We start from the raw sequence: 18950 nt of genomic DNA on the forward strand, positions 1-18950 counted from the left end.
ACTGGTCAGAAAGAGATTTGAGATGCAAATATTGAAAAACATCTTTTCATGTAAAACTTGCATTGCATGACATCATCACCCATTATATGTGCAGTTTGGAATTAAGCCATCTGGGGATATGTCCTCACTATTTTTTCAATGAGAATTCGCTTTTGTTTTTCTTTTTTGAGCAGCCATTATGTGGATCTTATGCTGCATAAGGTCATGGTCCTCTTTAGACAGCTGAACATCTTTCAGACTAACCACTAAGTATGTAATTTTCTTATAAGGATGAACCTCATTATATTGGAACATATAGAACTCCTTCTAATACAGATATCTCTTTATTCAAGGTTTGACTGGAGCATTGAAAATGTTTCAGAATCCTGCTTTCCAAAATTACAAAAATCTAGCAGAAAAATATATCACTTGGTTTTTGGTTGCCCCACTTCCTATTTTTTTGCTGTTCTGTAGTTCAGGTAGTTCAGGATTAGTTTTTCCCATAAATTGGAATTTGTCAAAAGCAGCCTGCAGTGTGTTTTTATTGCAGAATTATGGAAAGACATGTCAGCAGTGAATGTGCACATGAGCTGTTGAAAACACAGATCACAGAGAGGAAAGCACTAGAATCACTTTCTTTTTCTTGTGCTGAACACACATATCACCTTGGGGTTTTAATGGAGAGGAAGAAAGGAGCTGAAAGATTTTCATTGTATCAATTTCAAAACACTCCCATGAGAATGCAATGCTCAGAGCATCTCTCCTTAACTGCCTTGTACATAATGAATCCCTCAAATGTGAACGGTTAAAATCTCAGAAGATAAGAAGACGCCCAGAATCTTGTCACGGATTTCACCCTGAAGTGAGTTTCTACTTTTCCTTTCTTTTTGACTCTGGTAAATTTTGTATTTCTTTAAAAATTATTAATAGGAAAACTATTTTCCAAGACAAAATGTTGGGAAATATTCAGAAGACTCAGTAGTCAGGGAAGTGAGGGATATTTTAAGTGCTACAAGTCATTTTGTGCTCACATAGACAATGTCTTGAGCTGCTGCTTTTGCAGACTGGTTTGTATCATGTCAGAGAACGTGGTAGGATGTGAGCACTGGCAGCCAGGAATATCTGAGAACCTTGGCTCAAGCAGTGACCACAGAATTCCTTGTTAGAGATGGCTGGGAACTTGGTGCTGTTAAGGTTTGCCTCAGTAATTAGCTTCAGCATCATCCCTGTCATGCTGTAGGCATTATGCTCACACATGATGCGGCTTGGGAGGGACAGTGACCCCTCCAGTACACGTATTTACTGCTCTGTGTTCTGCATAACACTGTCACACTGTGCCAGGGAGAGCTATAGAGACCAGGATGTGCTTACAGTGGCTTGTACAGCATAGGTTCATAGACATCCTTTTTACTCTGGAGTAACTTTCTTTTCTGCTTCTGATGGTGTAATGCAATGTAGGAATAGACCTGAAGTATAAAGTGGAGGGAAGGGTGTAGTGCTTGTTGTTTCAACCTACAACCTAAACTTGTTCAACTCAAAACATGTACTGGTATTACATCCCAAGTATATTTAATTTATGGGCTTTGTTGTTTGCACCAGTGCTCTTATGCCTATGCTTGATAAAAAATAATGTGTCATAATTGATTATAGTGGCTTGTATTTATTTTCCTTTGTTGTTGTTTTATTTTCTTTAGGAAAATGCAAGAGAATGTGGTGGTGTCTCAGGCCTTAGTGCTAAACCTTCTCTTGTTCTTCTTCCTCTGCTATTGACGATTTTCTCCAGGTGACATTGACTGATGTGTTCAACTGGCATGCTAAAACATGGATAAACTGTGAACTGAGAAATGGTGCAACATAGAGGACGTGAAATATAGTCAGAGCATCAGCATTTCATGATTTTAAACTGTTGGTGATATAAATTCTTAAAGATATGTTGAAGAAAGATTTATCTTTTTACTTTGCAAGTCATGCAGATGTGAATTTGGCATATGGCAGTCATGATTCATCAAAAAAGGACTTGGTAGATAGAGGTGATCATTGCTTTGTCCCATTGAAAACAATTTAAACTGTGTACTTTTTTCAATAAAGTATATTAAAATCACAGTTTCAGAGTGTATTTTAAGTATGCTAATATATTTGTTCAAATAATGAATGATGGGAAGAAAATAAAATAAATGGATGATATTTTATTATGCTTCTAGCCTCTTTCTGAAAAAAACTCAGAGAAAAAAATGGGGACTTGGATTTTACAATGAGGCAGAATAGCTTCCATTCACAAGTTAAGGAAACTGGTGTGTATGAAGCTGAAGAGGTATATTGCTGAATTACAGAGCAGGTTTGGTTTCTGGAAATAGCTATAAAATATCTTACCTGCATTTGCAAAGTGAGTCAAAGCCTTATTAAAGCCTTGGTTCTAACTTAGGCAAGCTTTGGGTCAAATTGGTTGATTTGGCTGCAGATGGCAAAAATCAAATTCTTTTCAAGTAAAGGAATAGAAAGCTGTGTAGAATAGCCCACATCAAAGGGTGACAGTGCTCTGCTGGTGTTCTGCCCTCCAGATCTCATGTCAGACAGGAGAAGCTCGTTATGAGGAAAGTGATAAGCAGAGAAAGTCTGAATTGCAGCACATCTGTGTCAGCAGAACCCATTATTGGCTTTCCTTGAGTGTCCATGTTGGTAGGCAAAGGTCTAGACCAGAATGGTTTTATTCCAGGCCTTACATTCTTCTTTGTAAGGGAAATGAGGTAATAAAGATGAGCATTTTCCTTTTGCAATTGGCAGCAGAGCCCCTGCTATGGATATGTTTGCTGAAGATCTTGATCTTTGATCTATGATAGTCTCTGTTTGTCTTTAGAGTTTTATACAAAGTGGAATGATATAAAAGGGTAACCTGTCCTCCTAACAATAGAATACATGAAATGCAAAATAAAATGTCACTGTTTGAAATCTGGTGCTTGGAGACTGCAGTTTTCTGATTTCTGTGTAAGTTTGCTTTCATCCTTGGATAAATGCTAAGCAGATTTGCTGTGTATCTTGGTTGGTAACAGGGAGCTAGGCCACTGAGAGGGGCTTTGTTTTAAAGAATACTCTCCAGCTTGTAAGGGGAAGAACTAGTAAAAAAAAAATTCCACTTCAATGCTTTAGTGGGTTTAAATGCACTGGTACTCCCTCTGATTCTGAAACCATACAGGTCTTTGTACTTATAAATTTCTTTTCCACATGTTTTTGGTTGACTTTTTTTGGAGTATCTTCCTACAGACTTCTCTGTCCTTGCTTATGGGTCTCAAAATTTCTCACTATGGAATAATTTTCCATCTGACATTCAGTCAAACTGTTGTCCTAGTGACATGCTCTGTTTACTAAGCAAATTGGGAACTCAAGGCATTTTCTCTGCTTGGGCTGACATGGATATCCTGCTGTTCTTTGCTTGGTTTTTCTCTGAGCACCATTCCCCCTTACCATCCATCATTCTCACAAAAAATTAATGTCAATTCTATAGAAATAAACTATTTTAGTTTCTGATTCTCCTTCTGAGTTTCCAGAATTCATGGCACTGCAGCTTCGTAACACTTTTGTATATGCGGTTACATTCTTCTGTAATGATATTTAATGGATATAGCCAATACAATACAGGTGATTATCCACGTTAGGAGAAAGTGGAAAAAAGCATCTTCCATTTTAGAGCTATTGAAAAGCTCTGCATACAACTGTCTGATGTGTTAATCATCACTACTCACAAAGAAAGGAAATACATTAATGGAGAAAGTTTATTTCTACAGAGCCTAGGTGAAAATCCATAAGAGTAATTCATTGTTCATTTTGGAAAGGGGTGGGTGGTTTTTTAATTGCAAAGGAGCCAGGGAGTGACAAGAGAGATTAAAGTATGACAGTCTAAATTAATATTGAGAAAGATTAAAATATGGGTATGTAAATGAATATTGCTCAGAGAAATGTGACAATTCATTTTCATACACTAACACAAAGTTATGAAGGCAGAATTCATTGGTGTACCCAAACAAGTCACTGTGTGGAACAGAGCAATCCAAACCAATTGCTAAGTGTAAAAACATTTTTATGAGTTACCATTTCTCTTATTGAAGCCATCTTTTTAATTTTTTATCTATTCCTTAGAAGTTTCTGGTGCAGTGTGAATCCAGGTTGATAAAGCCAGTCAGGAAAAGTGGACACAAGGCCAAGGGGCTGCAGGGTGTGAGTGCACCAGGCACTCCCTTTCCAGAGGGGAAACAGCAGGAACAGCCTGGGCTGAACTCAGAAATGATGGCCATGAGTTTCATGGGACAGAGCTCTCTGACAGGGACTGGTTGAAACAGATTTCCAGAGAAGCTGATTTCATGGTAATGCTGTTCCTGACTGTGTTTGAGTTTGCTGGCCTCTGTGTCATTAGCTCTGAAGGTGTGAAGGTGTCATGCCATGAAGTGGGTCTGTGCTGTCATTCCATAGCCTGTGGCAGGTCATAGCAGGTTATGGAATTTAATTCCATTACCTCACTAATCTGAGATGTTATTCCCCTGAAATACTAAATTATTATGCAAGGTCTAATGCAAAGCCAATTGCAGTAAATAACAAAACAAATATGTGTCCATGTGTATACATACAACAGCATATCTGTGAGCTACATATATATACATATATTTTTAATAAATGGGAAATTCAGACATTTTCTGTGTCTTTTATCTCCCTGAATCTGAGGACAAATCCAAGGAGAGCTGGGACAACTGTACAATCATTTTCTGCACAGCAAGAGGCAGAGCTAAAAGCTTTAGCTTTTACAGGGCTCAGATCTTTTTTCTTCTTTACTCTCTTTGCTAATGGCATTGATTTGCAACTTATTAGCCCCAGCTGCCTCCTCTTCCTTTAATCTTGATAAAGTAAAAGCTGTCTGGGGGCTCAGGGCTGGCCATGGACACACCATTTTCTAATAGTTTTGTGTGGGAAAACTGTCCACAACTGTCAGTGCTGCAAACACTCCTTTAAAATCCCGTAAGCCGGAGAGCCCCAGGCAGGTTTCCACAGCTGTGCTATCTCCTCTCATTGTTTTTGTGACACTGAGACTGCCTGACCCACTGTGTTTTGCTGCCAGGGCCAACTCTGCAATATGTGTGCTCAGCGACACAGGTGGCTGCCCAGGGCAAGAAGATATTAAAAGCAGCAGTAATTGTTTCATTGCCTCAATGGCTTCAAGAGACTGTTTCAGTTTACTTTTGATAGCAGGAGCCCCAGAACAAGGCACTGGACTGTTTAGCCCTTTGAGCTCACCAGGCAAAATAGAAGATTGGCTCAGAAGGTTTGTGGCTGGAAGCCTCCAGTTATTTCCATGTGTTTCCTGAGCCCTTTATGGCCTTCAAGGACTTTTATATCTTGGTACATTCTGTGCCTCAGAAATTCCAGCTCATGCAGATTTAATGTAAATAGACACAGTTGGAAAGTCTTCTGCATAAGAGTGCATCAAAACTTTTCACCAGTGGAAAATATTTATATTTATTTTTCCTATTTGATTATTCTTTTCCCTGAACTGCCCCACATACTCCCAATAATATGCAGCTTTTTTTCTACTTGTTCAAATCCCTCCCCATGTTTTTAGCTGCCTTGCTATTTATCTGGTGTAAAACAACATATTCCCTGTGACAGGTCCAGCTCCCATGTATCTCCTGAGAGAGAAATGGTTCCCACGTACAGAGTCCAGGAGGTCTCACTGGAGTTTATCACAACCCAGTCTCAAGACAATTTTCTTCTCTCTTGTCTTTAGCCTTTGGCCCTTAAGCTCAGATCATATTTCTTCCAATATAATAATATTCTTGCTATAGTTCCTTGGCAGGATTTATGTCCTCTTCAAGATTCAGTTCTATGTTTCTTCACAAGAACAGTTTTTGGAAGCGGATGTTAGAACTTGGATATACCAACTCTGTGATGCTCTGAGTGGAAGGATATGTCTCCAGCCCTTCCAGACATTTGTTTCCTTCTTCCCATGGTAACTGTGCAAACCACAGCAAAAAAAAATGTAATTAAGCAAATGTTATTTTATTGTTTGCACTTCAGTACAAATTATTTTTGAAGTTCACAGCTCTGCCTAGCAGATGCTTTGAAGAATTTCAAAGCACAGTGTTAATTTAGGAAGGGCTCATTGATTGTTCTTGCATTAGACATTTTTTATTATTTTCTCCTAAGTCTCATGGTGTCTTAGTTAAGAGTAGCCAGTCAAACTGTGGATTGATCCAGCCATCCAAGTGATGAGAGGCTAAAACCTTAAGACAATTTCCCTTTCAACAGTTTTAGCAGATTTGATTGCTCATCACTGTGGCAGGAATAACCAGGTAATTATGTTTGTGCCACACTACCCTCTAACACCTCACCAGGTGTCAAAAGCTCAAGTGTGAGCTTTGTTCTGCTGCTAACAGTTTCTGGCAGCAAATGGGGTTTGTTGACTATGTAGAAGTATTCAGGTAATTCACACAAAATTGACAAAATAGTATTGAAAAAAAAAATCAATACAATATCACAGTAAGTGGCATGAAAGCAGCTGTGTTCCCTGTAATATTTTCCTTATTAATTACAAGTCCTTTAAATGGAATTGAGGCTAAATTTCCAGTCTGTCATGCCACAGCACTGTAAAACCCAAGATGCATTTGAAGAGTTGAGCTCTGGTTCATTCAAATAGTGCAGAATTTGGTTATCTCCTACTTGAATTCTTTTATCAAGAGGTTATAAGGAGTTGACAGCTAGTAGGGCCCCTGTAAGATCAAGCTGGAAAGCTGTTTTTTTTATTCCAGATGTGGTCTTTAACTGCACTTATATGTGTTTAAAGCAGCCTTGTAAGAAAAGGTTACACTTGACAATTCTGAGTCAGATTTGAACCTTAACATCAGAAGTTCAAGTGGTTAATGCTGGGTTTGTTTGACTATGTTAGGATTTAGTTTGCAGCTTTAACATGCTGGGTATTTCACTTCCAGGAGAAAGGGAAGATCAGATTTCAGTTCATGGTGAGAAGTGTTTTGAATCAGCTATTTAAATGTCTTAGGCAAAGTGCTAAATGTTTAACTGAGGAAGCTAGTCGGGACTAGCTGGGATAGCTGAACTAACTGGGAATGCAAACCTGCAGACGAATCCTCAAAGAGGAAACACAGAATCGTTCTGGCTTTTTTCTTTGTTGTTCATTTGGCATTGGTCAGTTGGGTTGAACTGGAAAAACGAAATATCATTTTTCATTTGCCCATGTTGTTTGAGGGGTGTGTGGGGGGAGAATTAATTTAGAAGCAGTCAGCTGCATTCCTGGATCTTCTAATGCTTCCTCTGAGACATTACTGTGATATGTGCAATAGTTAAGAGAATATCCCAAGTTTCTGGCCATATATTTTTATCTGTTATAGTTAATGAAGCTGTTTAGGTACATCTGATTGATGTATACAGATGTGAGTGAAATAATTAGGGAAAAAGTTTGATGCTAGTTTCTAAGCATCAAAAACAAACCAGAACAACAATTAATTTGTAATTCCATTATCTCTAACAGACTGTAAAAAGCAGGACATGAAACCTGGTCATAAAGACTCTGATGGAGACTCATGATTTCCCATCATCTGATCTTTGTGGGTTTCAGAAAGGCATTTTCCTTTAGAGTAGACATACTTCCTGCTCTTTCTTCTTCAGTCTTTCAAAGTCTAAAGCCAGAGAATTTCAAGAACTCCCAGGAAATCTGTCCTCTGGAGAAACAGTAAACAAAGAGTATTTTGAATTCTGCTTAAAACCTGGAGTTAATGTGATACACTTGAATTCATACAAGTATGGACTCAATAAGGGATATCTAGTTAATATCCTTTAGGTCCACTAGTAATGATATAAACAGAGATCTCTGTAGGAAGATAAATATTTTGCAAGATATAGAAAGGTCAAGAATTTTTATTTTCCACTGATAAAAGTTTTCTTGGCAGAAAACCTCCAGATATTATTTAAAAGAAAAAAGCTTTAAAAACTTGGGTTTATGAGAACTCAGAGGGGCATTGTTTAAGTCCAGTTTTTAACCATGAAATCTTTTGACATATGGCAGTCATTATGTATTTGCATCTGTCTATCTTGGAGGATTTTTTCTAATAGAAGATACTTAAAAGTTTCACATTTAGCATATTTTTCAATAAACACTTGAGAACTTCTTAACAGTAAACAATGATCCTAAACTGCCTTGCCAAGCATGTAAATGATCTACAACTTCTAATACACCAAGATTGTTGCATATTTTCAGCCCTGCATTTGGGACCTCTAGGCAATGCTGTTTCAGATTAGGATAAACCATGAATTTCTTAACTGTTTCACTTGAGAGAAGAAGGCTTTATCATTCTGATATTCATGGCAGAAAACCTGGAAATTTGTCCTTCCCATTCCTTTCCAAATACAGCAACCCTATCTTCATTAGCATCTGACAGATTTAAGATTAGTGGAGGATACCTGATTCAAAAAAAATTAAATACTCTGAGTAAAATAAACAGGAAACCCCCTTCTATGTTTTATACTGCTTTCCCTGAGCTTTTTCATCAGTCTTACACAAGAAGAAAAATCTCTTGTAGTGTGGTAGGCATAGAGGAAAGATTATGGAGATTATGGCCTTTTGAAAGGGAACACTGACACATTTTTCCCCCTGTCCTGTTGTAGCTATCAATAGAAATATTCATGCCACATTCTTGGAAATCTTCTTTTCATGTAGTCCTACTGGTAAAGCTGGCTATGAACAGGGAGGGCATACAAGATTCAGCTTTTTTTTATGTTTTAGAGGGTGAAATGGAATTTTTTTTGGACAGCATTTTCATGGCTTCAGTATACAGCAGTTTTTATGAAAAAAAAGAAGAAAATACAACATCCATCATTGCAGGCAGTGCCTCAGAACTCACTTGCAGAAGAAGCAGTTTGGTGCATATTTGTGTTTGTGACGAGGCAGCTGATCAGGAGCCACGTTTGCTGTTTGAGTGAGCACAAGGACAGCACAGACTGAAAGCTGAAGCAGTTGAAGACAAGGGAACAGGGAGGGAAGTTGATTCTGAGTAAATTCTGAAAAATGGGAAAACAAAAAGAAAAGTTACCCACTGAGCTTGGTTTGGTTTCAATTCAAGAGAGATTTCCTCTGGAATTCTTCTACCGTATTGTCCTCTTTTTACAGTTTGGGAGATGAAAATGCAGAGAGCTCAGGATGTAAATCCTTTGAGATTCTGCATTTGAGTTTCAATCAGGAAGTAAGAGTAGTCTGCTGCTTGACCTGGCTGGGCTGTAAATACTTTGCCCCAGAACTGCTACATTGATCAAATCAGGAAATAAAACTGAGGAGCTCAGGTTTCAGCCAGTTGTGTGCAAATGATGTGAAGATATGGCTCCAAAGAATTTCACCTATCACCTGCATGTTCAGCCTATTAAACTGCAGTGTCCTGAGAGAAGATCATCTAAATCAATACAGAATAAGAAATCAAGTGTAAAATCACCTATATCTCACAAGTGCTGGTAGAGTCATCCATTTTTTAATGGAAATAACAGCGTATCTTTTCCATGCCTTAGTGAGTTTTAGCTGGAGTATATAAAGTCCTGCATCTACAGTATCTGTTATTTTAAAGTCAGTGCTATAAGTAAAGAAGCTGATTTGAAAAATAGCTCTTAAAGTATGTACATTTATCATGCTTATCAGAAGTCACATTTTCTCTCAAAGAGAGAAATCTTGAATGGTGCCTGTAAGCCCTGAAGTGTAATATCCTAAAAAGTCAGCCTTCTGGAAGAAGAGAGTATTAAACTAATCTTAAAGCCTTAACATAAGTAAGTAACTGTGAAACATTGCAAAATACTCCCAAAAAGCCTTTTGGCCCATTTGTTACTGAACTCCTAGAAACATAAATTTCTATTACCAGCATTGTCTTCTGGAAGACATTTGCAACTCATATAACCGAAAAAACAGGCGCTTATCAAACAGACAATGCTTTAACATATCAGTAGATCAGGTTCTGGGTTTTTTTAATGGCTGAATAATCACTGAAGAAGCACAATCACAGTATTCATGAAAAAGGAAAGAGAAAGCAAATGGGTATAAAATTGATCTATCATTCTCTGTTCCAGTCTTCAGAGACTACTGGACTCCACATCTGTTTCTTCTTCATAGTTTTATCATGATGGATCTTTTCTGCTTATAGGGCTCTAGGTCCTTTTAAATCCTTCCATTTTGTGTTTCTATTCCTACTCACTTTTTTCCATAAGTTTTAAAAACAATCCTAAAACACCTAACAAACCACCAAGCCCTACTATCATACAGAAGAAGAAAAAGAGCTCAGTGAAGATTTTTTGAGTTTTTATATAGTCTGCTGCCATTAGAAGCAGAAAGATCAGTTTAGCATTGCTATAAGGGGTGTGTGTATATATGTATTTGTATATGCTGTAGTTCTGGGAAATGGTTATGCTGTAAAGGGCATTATTTTCTTCATGCAGGTATTGATAAGCAACGTGTCATCCAAGCACATCCTCACTTTCTGCTTCTGATTACACCCTCTTAACCCAGCCTATACCTATGCACTGGAGTGCCATAATTCATGGAATATTATGGCCATGTATATTTTAAGCTGGCTTCTCAAGTGACAGCATAACTCTTTTGAATCTCCTGGTCCAGTCTTCAACAGAGAATGTAAATCCTTGTCTCCTGATGAATTTGAAGAGTGTGGCAGTGTTCCCTCTGTCCATGCTCTGCTCCCAACCCTTCCTTCCAGCTATGCTCCCTATTGACTCTCAAGTGTCTAATGCATGGGCTGGGAGGTAAAATTAGGAAAGAAATCTATTAAGAAGCCCCAAACAACAACTTTTTTCGTTTTTTTTTTTCAATTCTTTTAGCTTTTACTTGGTATTTTTCGAGGATTTGTTGGGGAGAATTAGTTTCAGTTCCTGCTTATGGCTTACATAATGTGCTTTTTAGCACTTGTGCCCTACTTGAAGTGGCTTGGTAGGACCAATCAAAAGTAATTTAATTTCATAGTAGATTTTTAAATTATCTTCTTGAATGCAATATAGAATATAGTACTTTATCTGTCAATGCATCTTTCCTTCAGTTTCAGGAAAAGGAAAGACATTGGTTTTATCTTAAGGCTTGTCTCTAACAAAATGCTCTTTTTCCTTCTGTTTCTCTGGAGTTTGCTGGAAGCTGGATTGGAAAGGACCAGTGACACCTACTCAGAGCAATCTGAGCAGGGAATAAAAGAACATATGGGAACATATGGGTCTGATTCTGTGAGCCAGTGCAAGCATTGCGTGTTTGAAGTGGCCACTGGTGACTGGAACCTCATAGTTTCTGGGCTTCTGCAACTTAAGAGTTTGGGGGTTTTTAGCAGGGTTTTAAATCATGTGTTACCCTCTTGGCTGCTCTTAGGATCTGCAGTCCTGTGCTAACTTCTTCAGCTGCAGTGAATTTAACCTTTTAGTTAGCACAACTGCAAGAAGAAATGCCGTGCATATCTGTGCTGCTGCCGTGTTTTTGCCCTTTTTCACCTACACTGTTCTCAGAAACTGACAGTTCTTAAAAGGATTGGAGACCATCATTACTCTTTTTTTTATTCACTTGTCTCAGGTTAATAAATGACCTTTTACCTTTACTGAGGAATTTCCCCATATGTCTGCTCAAAGAATTTCCTTGGATGATTCTCTGTGGATTTCATTCCATGTTTTGTAGAAGTGAATTATGATTGGATTAGAAAGGCATAAATCTTCCTGAGTTTTCAGGAGATTATTTCCTGGATTTCCAAAGTTAGTAGTATGTCATTCTATCTTCACCCATGCCATGGGCCCTGTATCCCTGTTCCAGGTGGAATTGGTTTCTGTCTGGTTGAAATTAATTTGCTTTAAGCTGGAGATCTTAAATTTTAGCAATCAAGAGCAACTGAGATCATGTAAATATAAGCAAATGTCTTTTGAACACAACTTTTAAAGTGACTTGGAAAACTCACTCTTGAGAAAACATAGCCTGGCTAATTTTCTGTCTGTAGAAGGCAGCTCTCTATCAGGTGAGATCTATTTGATCCAGTGGAATACAGTGAAACCTCCAGAGTTTAAGCTAACTATTTGACAGCAAATCATATATTTTTCTTTTCCTTTATTATGGAAGGCTTCTAAGATATTGAATATTGCTTGTTTTATCATTTTGTTATAAAGGGAAATATATATTCTTAAAAAATTCTCTTAAAACATAGCAATTATTTCTGATTATTTTTCTCTTAAGAAATATAATAGATATTTCCCAGTGAAATGTTAGCTTAAATATGTTTCTTTAAAAATTGTAATGAATAGTCTCATAGGTTTTTCAGCATTCAATGAATTCAAAAATATTCCAGTTTCTGTGCATCTGCTGAAATGAAAGCAACACTAATTGCACCTGGAGGGTCCTGTCAGGACATAAGGATCTGAAACATCAGGAAATTATTAGTGAAAGAAACAAATATTAGAGATGCCAGGTTCACACTGCAGATGCTTCCTAATTTGAGGAAGTAAAATATTAGAGCTGCTTCCTAAGTAAACCCTCTAAGCTCCTATTTTGACGTGAGTGTCCCCAAGGAGCGCAGGGCAGCTGGCACGTTTCCCTGCCCTGAGCCAGTGCTGCGCTGCTGTTACAAGTGCTGCTGTTTCACTGAGGAATGAGCAGAGCTCTTGGTCAATTCTGATTGAAAGCTGGCACTTTGCACAAGTATGATTTTGGCAACTCAAAATGTTTGTAGCTGGTGCTGGCTGTATTACCCATCGCAATTTTAAACACCATCGCCATCCTCAGTCACCATCCCCAGCTGCACAAGCTCAGGAAGCCTGAAGGGCATTGATTGTCAGGTGGGACTCCAGGAGCTTCCTTCTGCTTTCTCATCCTGTTAACCTGCACCTGCCTGGAAGGGCTGGAGCATTCCTTGGCTTGGTTGTACTGGTATCATTTTGTACTGGTATAATTATATCAGCTGTAATCACACCAGCCTGGCCAGTACAACTCCACTTTTGGATATATTTAGTACAAAATAAAAATGTCTTTTTCTCCTCACACAACTTTCATAGTGACATAAACTAAACCAGAGATAAGCACTCATAGTCCTTATATGAATGTAGAAACAGAGAGTTGTATTTATATCCCAATTATAACAGTTGTAATTAAGCCACTACAGCTATGCTGGTAGATTTGCCAGCGTAGTGAAGCCCTGAATTAGGAAGCAGATTCTGAAAGGTTTGCAGTTGGCTGATGCCATCCAGCTCCAAAACAACACCATTCCCAGTTCAGCCAGCAGCAGCCTGTGCCTCCTTCAGTGGGGTCAGAGGGGGGGACCTGCACAGGCTGCAATGTTTTCCTGATCTAAATGAAAACATAGCTGTAGATTGAAGTGGGGGGAAGTGGAGGTTTGGAGGGGAAAGAGATGATGTGACCAACATGGTGTTTCCCCACCTTTTTAAAAAATGCTTAGTCAGGAAATTTTTTGGTCAGATTTGTGCCCAGCAAAGATCTTAATTGTTTTTGATGTGGACCAGGAGCCTTTGCCTCTTCCAGATAAGGTGGCTGCAGTGCAGCTTTGATTAGGCCAGAGCTCCAGCAGAACAGGCTGATAAAGAAGGATGTCTCCTAGTTAATAGATGCTGGTGAAATAACACAAGGCCCTGCTGCTTTGTAATCTACAGCTGTTAACTCCAGACTGAATTTAAAAGGACATTAGGTTTGATTTAGAAAGATCCAAACAGCTTTGGACTATCCTGTATGCTGGAATGACTTTCCAGTGTCAGGCTTTTGTAGTAAAAATGAGCAAAAGCATCCCCTTTCACTCTAAAGAGAGGAGACAGGTGTCTGTAAAGACTTCCTTAATGTCATCCCTTCCTAGAGAAGCCTCAGGGTGCTGACTGATCTTCAGGGAATTTTGTAAAATAAATCCTTTTCTATTCATTTTAGAGGTTATGTGTTATGATAGTAGTTGGAGCTCTGTGATGGTGGGAAGGTGGGGGAGTTCACCACACTCCTAATCCCTGGTTGTTAAGGAGGGATGTGAATATTTAAATCTTGTCTGGGTAGTTTAGAAGGTACAGAAATATTCTGGGTAAGTTCTCATTCTTTGTGACAATTTCTATAAATATTTAAACACATACTGTCAGATGCACTGATAACCTTTGCCCTCAGAATTGTTTATATTTTAGTTGTACATAGAATAGTTTAATAAACTGTATATATAAATTATATACACTTAGAGAGCTAGCTGTTATGGGAAACACCTTTTGATTTTTTTCATAGTAACAAATCAATCTCTGTTCAGGAACAAACCTTGTACTAAGCATGGAAAAATTGCTAGAGGACTTGGATATTTTCGGAACTCTAATCCTGATTTTCTAACATTAGATTTTGGCCATTGAAAGTAGCATAAAATGTCCATAGAGCTTTTTTCTCTACAGAGAGGCCAAAAAAAGTGAATAAGTCTTCTAAATTACCGAATACATTCAGAAGAGAAGGACTAATCACACTTCAGCTGCTGCTGCAGACAGCAAGTACTGAACTGGGGAAATCAGACAGAAACTGTAGCAGCACTTGCAGGTAAGATGTGGAGCTGCTGAACAGGCACACACACACCTTGTGCCAGTGTGGAGAGAGGTGTGCTGTTGATGAATTACTGAGATTGATGCAGAAGCTTTAATTGAACTCTCTCGTGAGCTCTCAGCTCCTGCAGCGAGCTGTGCCTGCCCTGGGCACTCGTGCAGGAAGGGGTCTGGCAGTGCCCTGTGCTGCTCTGCAGGGACAACAGGCTCGCTTTCCTTCTCCTGCCACAAGCTCATCCTCCTTCATTCCTTCATCCTCACCATTCCTTCTCCTGCTTCCTCATCCTCCCCTTTCCCTCACCAACACCAGGGCCCAATTCCAGCTGTCTTTGCAAAGGGAAGGAAAGCTGAAAGTAGGAAAATTTGTTTCTGCTGTGAGATGGTATAGAGTTAGTCTGATAGCTCTTTAAAGTGCTTCAGGATCCCTTGGGGTGAGATGTGCTTTATAACTTTCAGTTATTATGTTTTAAACTGTTCATTTAATAACGCCTGCTTCAGTATTTGGCACAGTGAGACAGGACTTGTTGAACCCAAGCTGGAGACCTGTGTAAAAGCAAAAGCAAAGGTCTTTAAAGAAATTCTCCCAAGGCTCAACAGCTTGAAGAGCTTCTTAGAGAAGTGTGCACTGCCAGGCTGTTTTTTTCCCAAGCCCTTACAGCTCTGGTAATATGGTTTGAAATGAAAATAAAATACAGAAGCTTAGTTAATGTATGCCTTCCTTTGCTGAGTTTAACACACAGGCTGAGTCCTGAACTTACTTGGTCATTTTGATGATTGGCCAATTATGTATAATACACTGTACACTTTGACTTTTTATTTCCCATTTAATTCTGAAAAAAAACAATTACAGTACCTCTCTAAGAAGCAATTGTCGTCTTTTTAAATGTCACGGCATATTAAACATGCTTGTATTTTAGCAATTGCCACAATGCATTACCACTTAAAAAATAATTTATGCACATTACAGATAAAAGACACAATAGATTTTGAGGAAAGACTTCATGCCACAGAAATAAGTGATGGCAGTTGTGCAACAATATGGGTAGCTGTTAAATTGTATTAAGATGTGGTTAACATTTTTGGACAAAAAAATTTTAGTATGGTTTTGTTGTAACCTTTTGCTTTTCCTTGAGGGAATAGAACCAACATATTTTTATTAAAAAAAAAAAAAATAAATCCAAACATATTTGCTTTGAACTAACATTAAGGAAAAAAGTGAGGAGTTTCTGTTCCACTTAAAGTGTAAAGTTCTGAATTTAATATAAAAATGTTTATTAGGATTGAAAATACTATCTTTTTGTTGACTACCTGTTCTTTCTCCTTACTTGAGAACTGCAAAGCTACATAAAGTTTTAAGTGTATATAAATAGCATCATGTTTCAATAGGGAAATATTATTCAGATACGCCTGATTGTTAACATTGGGAAAAGCAGATGAGGAATGAGGCATTTTCCTGAAAGAAAATGCTGTCTCTGTTCAATAACTTTTCCCCTTCATATTGCAGCGTAGCAGTCAGTGGCCCTGATCCAACAGGCACTAAACTAGGTTTGCCCAGATTCTTACACAGCTCCATCAGCTTTGGTAGAAGAGCTTTTTTGCTAAAAATGAAGCACATGCATAAATGTCTCCTGGAGCAGAGCCGAACTTAGCAAGGGGCTTTACCCCCTGGCAGGGCAGCGCTGCACAAGCCCAGCTCTGAGGCTGTTTGCACAATGTGTTCCAGAGCCACACTCAGCCACTCATGTATCCTTTTACTTCAATATGGGCTTGTTTTGGATTCTTTGTTCCAAAATGTGGATTTGAATACAAATGAGCCTGAACACAAGCCAACAGAGGAACCTCTTTCTGTCTCCAACTATAAAATGCGTAAGCATCTTCAATTAAAAAAAAACAAAACCCAAAACCTAAACAAGGGACCTGACACACACTGACTGGAGCTGTAAAAGTCATGTGCTTATGTGGTTTTATTTATTTTTCACATGTGTGTAATTGAACACTATCAAAGCAAGTCCACAATAAAATACAGTGGGACGTCAGCATTAACATCTGTCTGCCCCGTGCTGTTCAGTGGAGGCAAACAAAGTCCCCTTTTCCACCACTCCCTCTCACACTCTGCTTTCCTCCCAAGAAGAGAAAGTGGGCGTGGGCCAGGTTTTGGCCATCGTGCTCTTGGTTCAAGTAAGGTGCAGAGTCCTGGTGTGGGGTGTGCTTTCTGCTAATCTGCTCAGACAGACACCCCTGTGATTTGTGTGCCCTGCCTGAGCTAGAATCTCAGATCAAAGGGAAAGGCAGGCTGCTAATGTCAGAGCACACAGCTCCCAGACTGTGGAAGTGAAGAACAGCACCTTGAGCTGCAGCCATAAAGGGAATCTGCCATAAATCCTGCTGTGGTATTAGAGCAGGATAGGTGAACGCCACCCACTGTGTTTGGCTTGTAGCTGCCACTTGGCTTTTAAAAAGCCTGTTCAGTTTCTTTTTAAGATACTTTGGAGGTCTCTGTTATAGCAGCATGTAGTTCTGTACTCTGATAAAACCAGTGACTTGCACACTTTTGCTGGAAGCTGAGGATTTTTGATGACATGTACATTTATGTCAGGGGAGTGACAAGCATTAGTGGCAGTAGCCAGGACTTTCAGTCAAGAAAGGGAGAAAGAAGCTCATTTCCATTCCAAGGCCTGGTACATTATTTGGGCCTTGTGGTTGGACCAAAATCCTGGCAAACCACAGGCAAGTGGGAAAACACTCAATAATCAGGATTAGGTAATAAAATTGAAATGGTTTGAGGGATATAGGTGGATCCTGGGTGTGGAGACAAATTTCCCTCCCAATTTACATTGAATTAAAGCATCTGGGAAAAGAGGCTGAGTCTGTCTGAATGAAGACAGAATTATGGAGAAAGCAGTAAATGTTGGCCTGAGGGAAGCTGGTCAGTGAGCCTGTACTGTCAGAGAGACATGCTCAGCAGGAAATACTTCAGATTTTGTCAACAAGGATTCAGCAGTGTAGGCAGAAGGTGTAAGCTTATCGTGCTACAGCCTGCATCCCCTTGGCAGGAAAATCATTGATCACACTGCAAGAGATCTCCTTGGTGTGGAGCTAAGGCAGGGGCTGGGCTGAGTTAGCGGCTCTGGAGCTTTCCCCATCCTCTCCCCTGCCTAAAGTCCCACAAGAGTTTTGCCTTGGGCAGAGGAGGCAGACAAGAAGAGAACAAGAAGTGTTTTTACTGGGGAAAATCCCACTGGAAGTAGGCTGAAACAAGCTGACATCTTGGTTCTTTGAAGTCCTTTCAGCTTAGCATCAGCCACAGGGAGGAATGGTTGTTTCACCACCCTCAGCTCTGCAGTTGAGTGAAGGAGTTGCCTGCTGCTCCAGGGAGTCTCTCTTGTGTCTTGGTGACTTTCCTCATGTGATCATCACAGGCATTCTCTGTAATTCCAGAGATGCAGCAGGACCGTCAGTCAGGCAGCAAAAAGGAACCCTGGAAGTTGTGGTGGACTCCAAATGGTTTCAGTGGTGCCTTGGACAAGAAACTGTTAAGCTTGGGAGGGCTGGGTCCTTTCAGAAGTGAAATATTCTGAAAACTATGTTTTCAGAAAAGATAGTTCCTGCAGTAATTGCCACACTGTAGTGACTTGGTTGAATAATGAAAACAGACAGGCTTTTGTTGTGGGTGCTTTGTAACAGATAATACTCAAATGATTAATGAGTTACTGGAGCACCAGAAGACCTAACTATTATTCTGCATGGCATTCATGAGCTGCATGAACATGGCTCTTTGGCTGGAGAAAAACTCAAAAGTCAGAGATTTGGAAAGCTAAAGCACATAAAAATGTTACACTCTTTTGTGTCTCCAGGAAGCACAGTAATGTGAAACATCCACCACATGTTTAAATTGTGTAGGCTTATTTATACATGTGTGTGTATTTACAGGGAGAGAGAAATAGAATTATGTGATTCTACTGTTTTAAAGCTGTTTGCAGATATTCTATAGCATTTTTGTAAAAGCAATGTCTAGAATGAAAGAAATGAACACCCAAAGATAGAAAAAATTAGGTAAATCAGATTGTCAGATATCATGCTGGTCTAAAAACTCAATCTACAAGAATTAATTGAGGAACTGGACCATGAAAGCCAAGAAATGGGGCCTGAAAATAAACTTGATTAAGAAGATAATGCTCAAGACATACAAAGGAAGACTGATTAGCATAGACAAGAACATCAGTGAACAAGCAGAGGAATAAATCTCACATAGACAGCTGCTCAGATCGGATCAGAACATATTTAAAAGATGAAAGACAACATAAGGAGCAATTTCTCATTTAGACTGGAGAGGAAGGCCTCCAACTGATCTATTCCTTCTACAAATGGCTTTTGGCCAAGACACAAGGCTCCATCCACAAGAAAAT

At 39.1% G+C, this 18950-nt stretch overlaps 1 protein-coding gene across 1 annotated transcript in view; it reads left to right on the forward strand.

Annotated features, from left to right (window-relative positions):
- Positions 1–2082, forward strand: part of CACNA2D3 (calcium voltage-gated channel auxiliary subunit alpha2delta 3) — a 388427-nt gene extending 386345 nt beyond the window's left edge. Inside the window, exons 37-38 of the mRNA XM_058844987.1 lie at positions 759–841; positions 1674–2082. Coding sequence (XP_058700970.1) covers positions 759–841; positions 1674–1766 — 176 coding nt within the window. The 3' untranslated portion in view covers positions 1767–2082. The remainder of the gene's footprint in view (positions 1–758; positions 842–1673) is intronic.
- The last annotated feature ends 16868 nt before the right edge of the window (positions 2083–18950 follow it).

The sequence above is a fragment of the Poecile atricapillus genome, chromosome 9 (genome assembly GCF_030490865.1).
Source record: "Poecile atricapillus isolate bPoeAtr1 chromosome 9, bPoeAtr1.hap1, whole genome shotgun sequence".
In the NCBI taxonomy this organism is placed as follows: Eukaryota; Metazoa; Chordata; class Aves; order Passeriformes; family Paridae; genus Poecile; species Poecile atricapillus.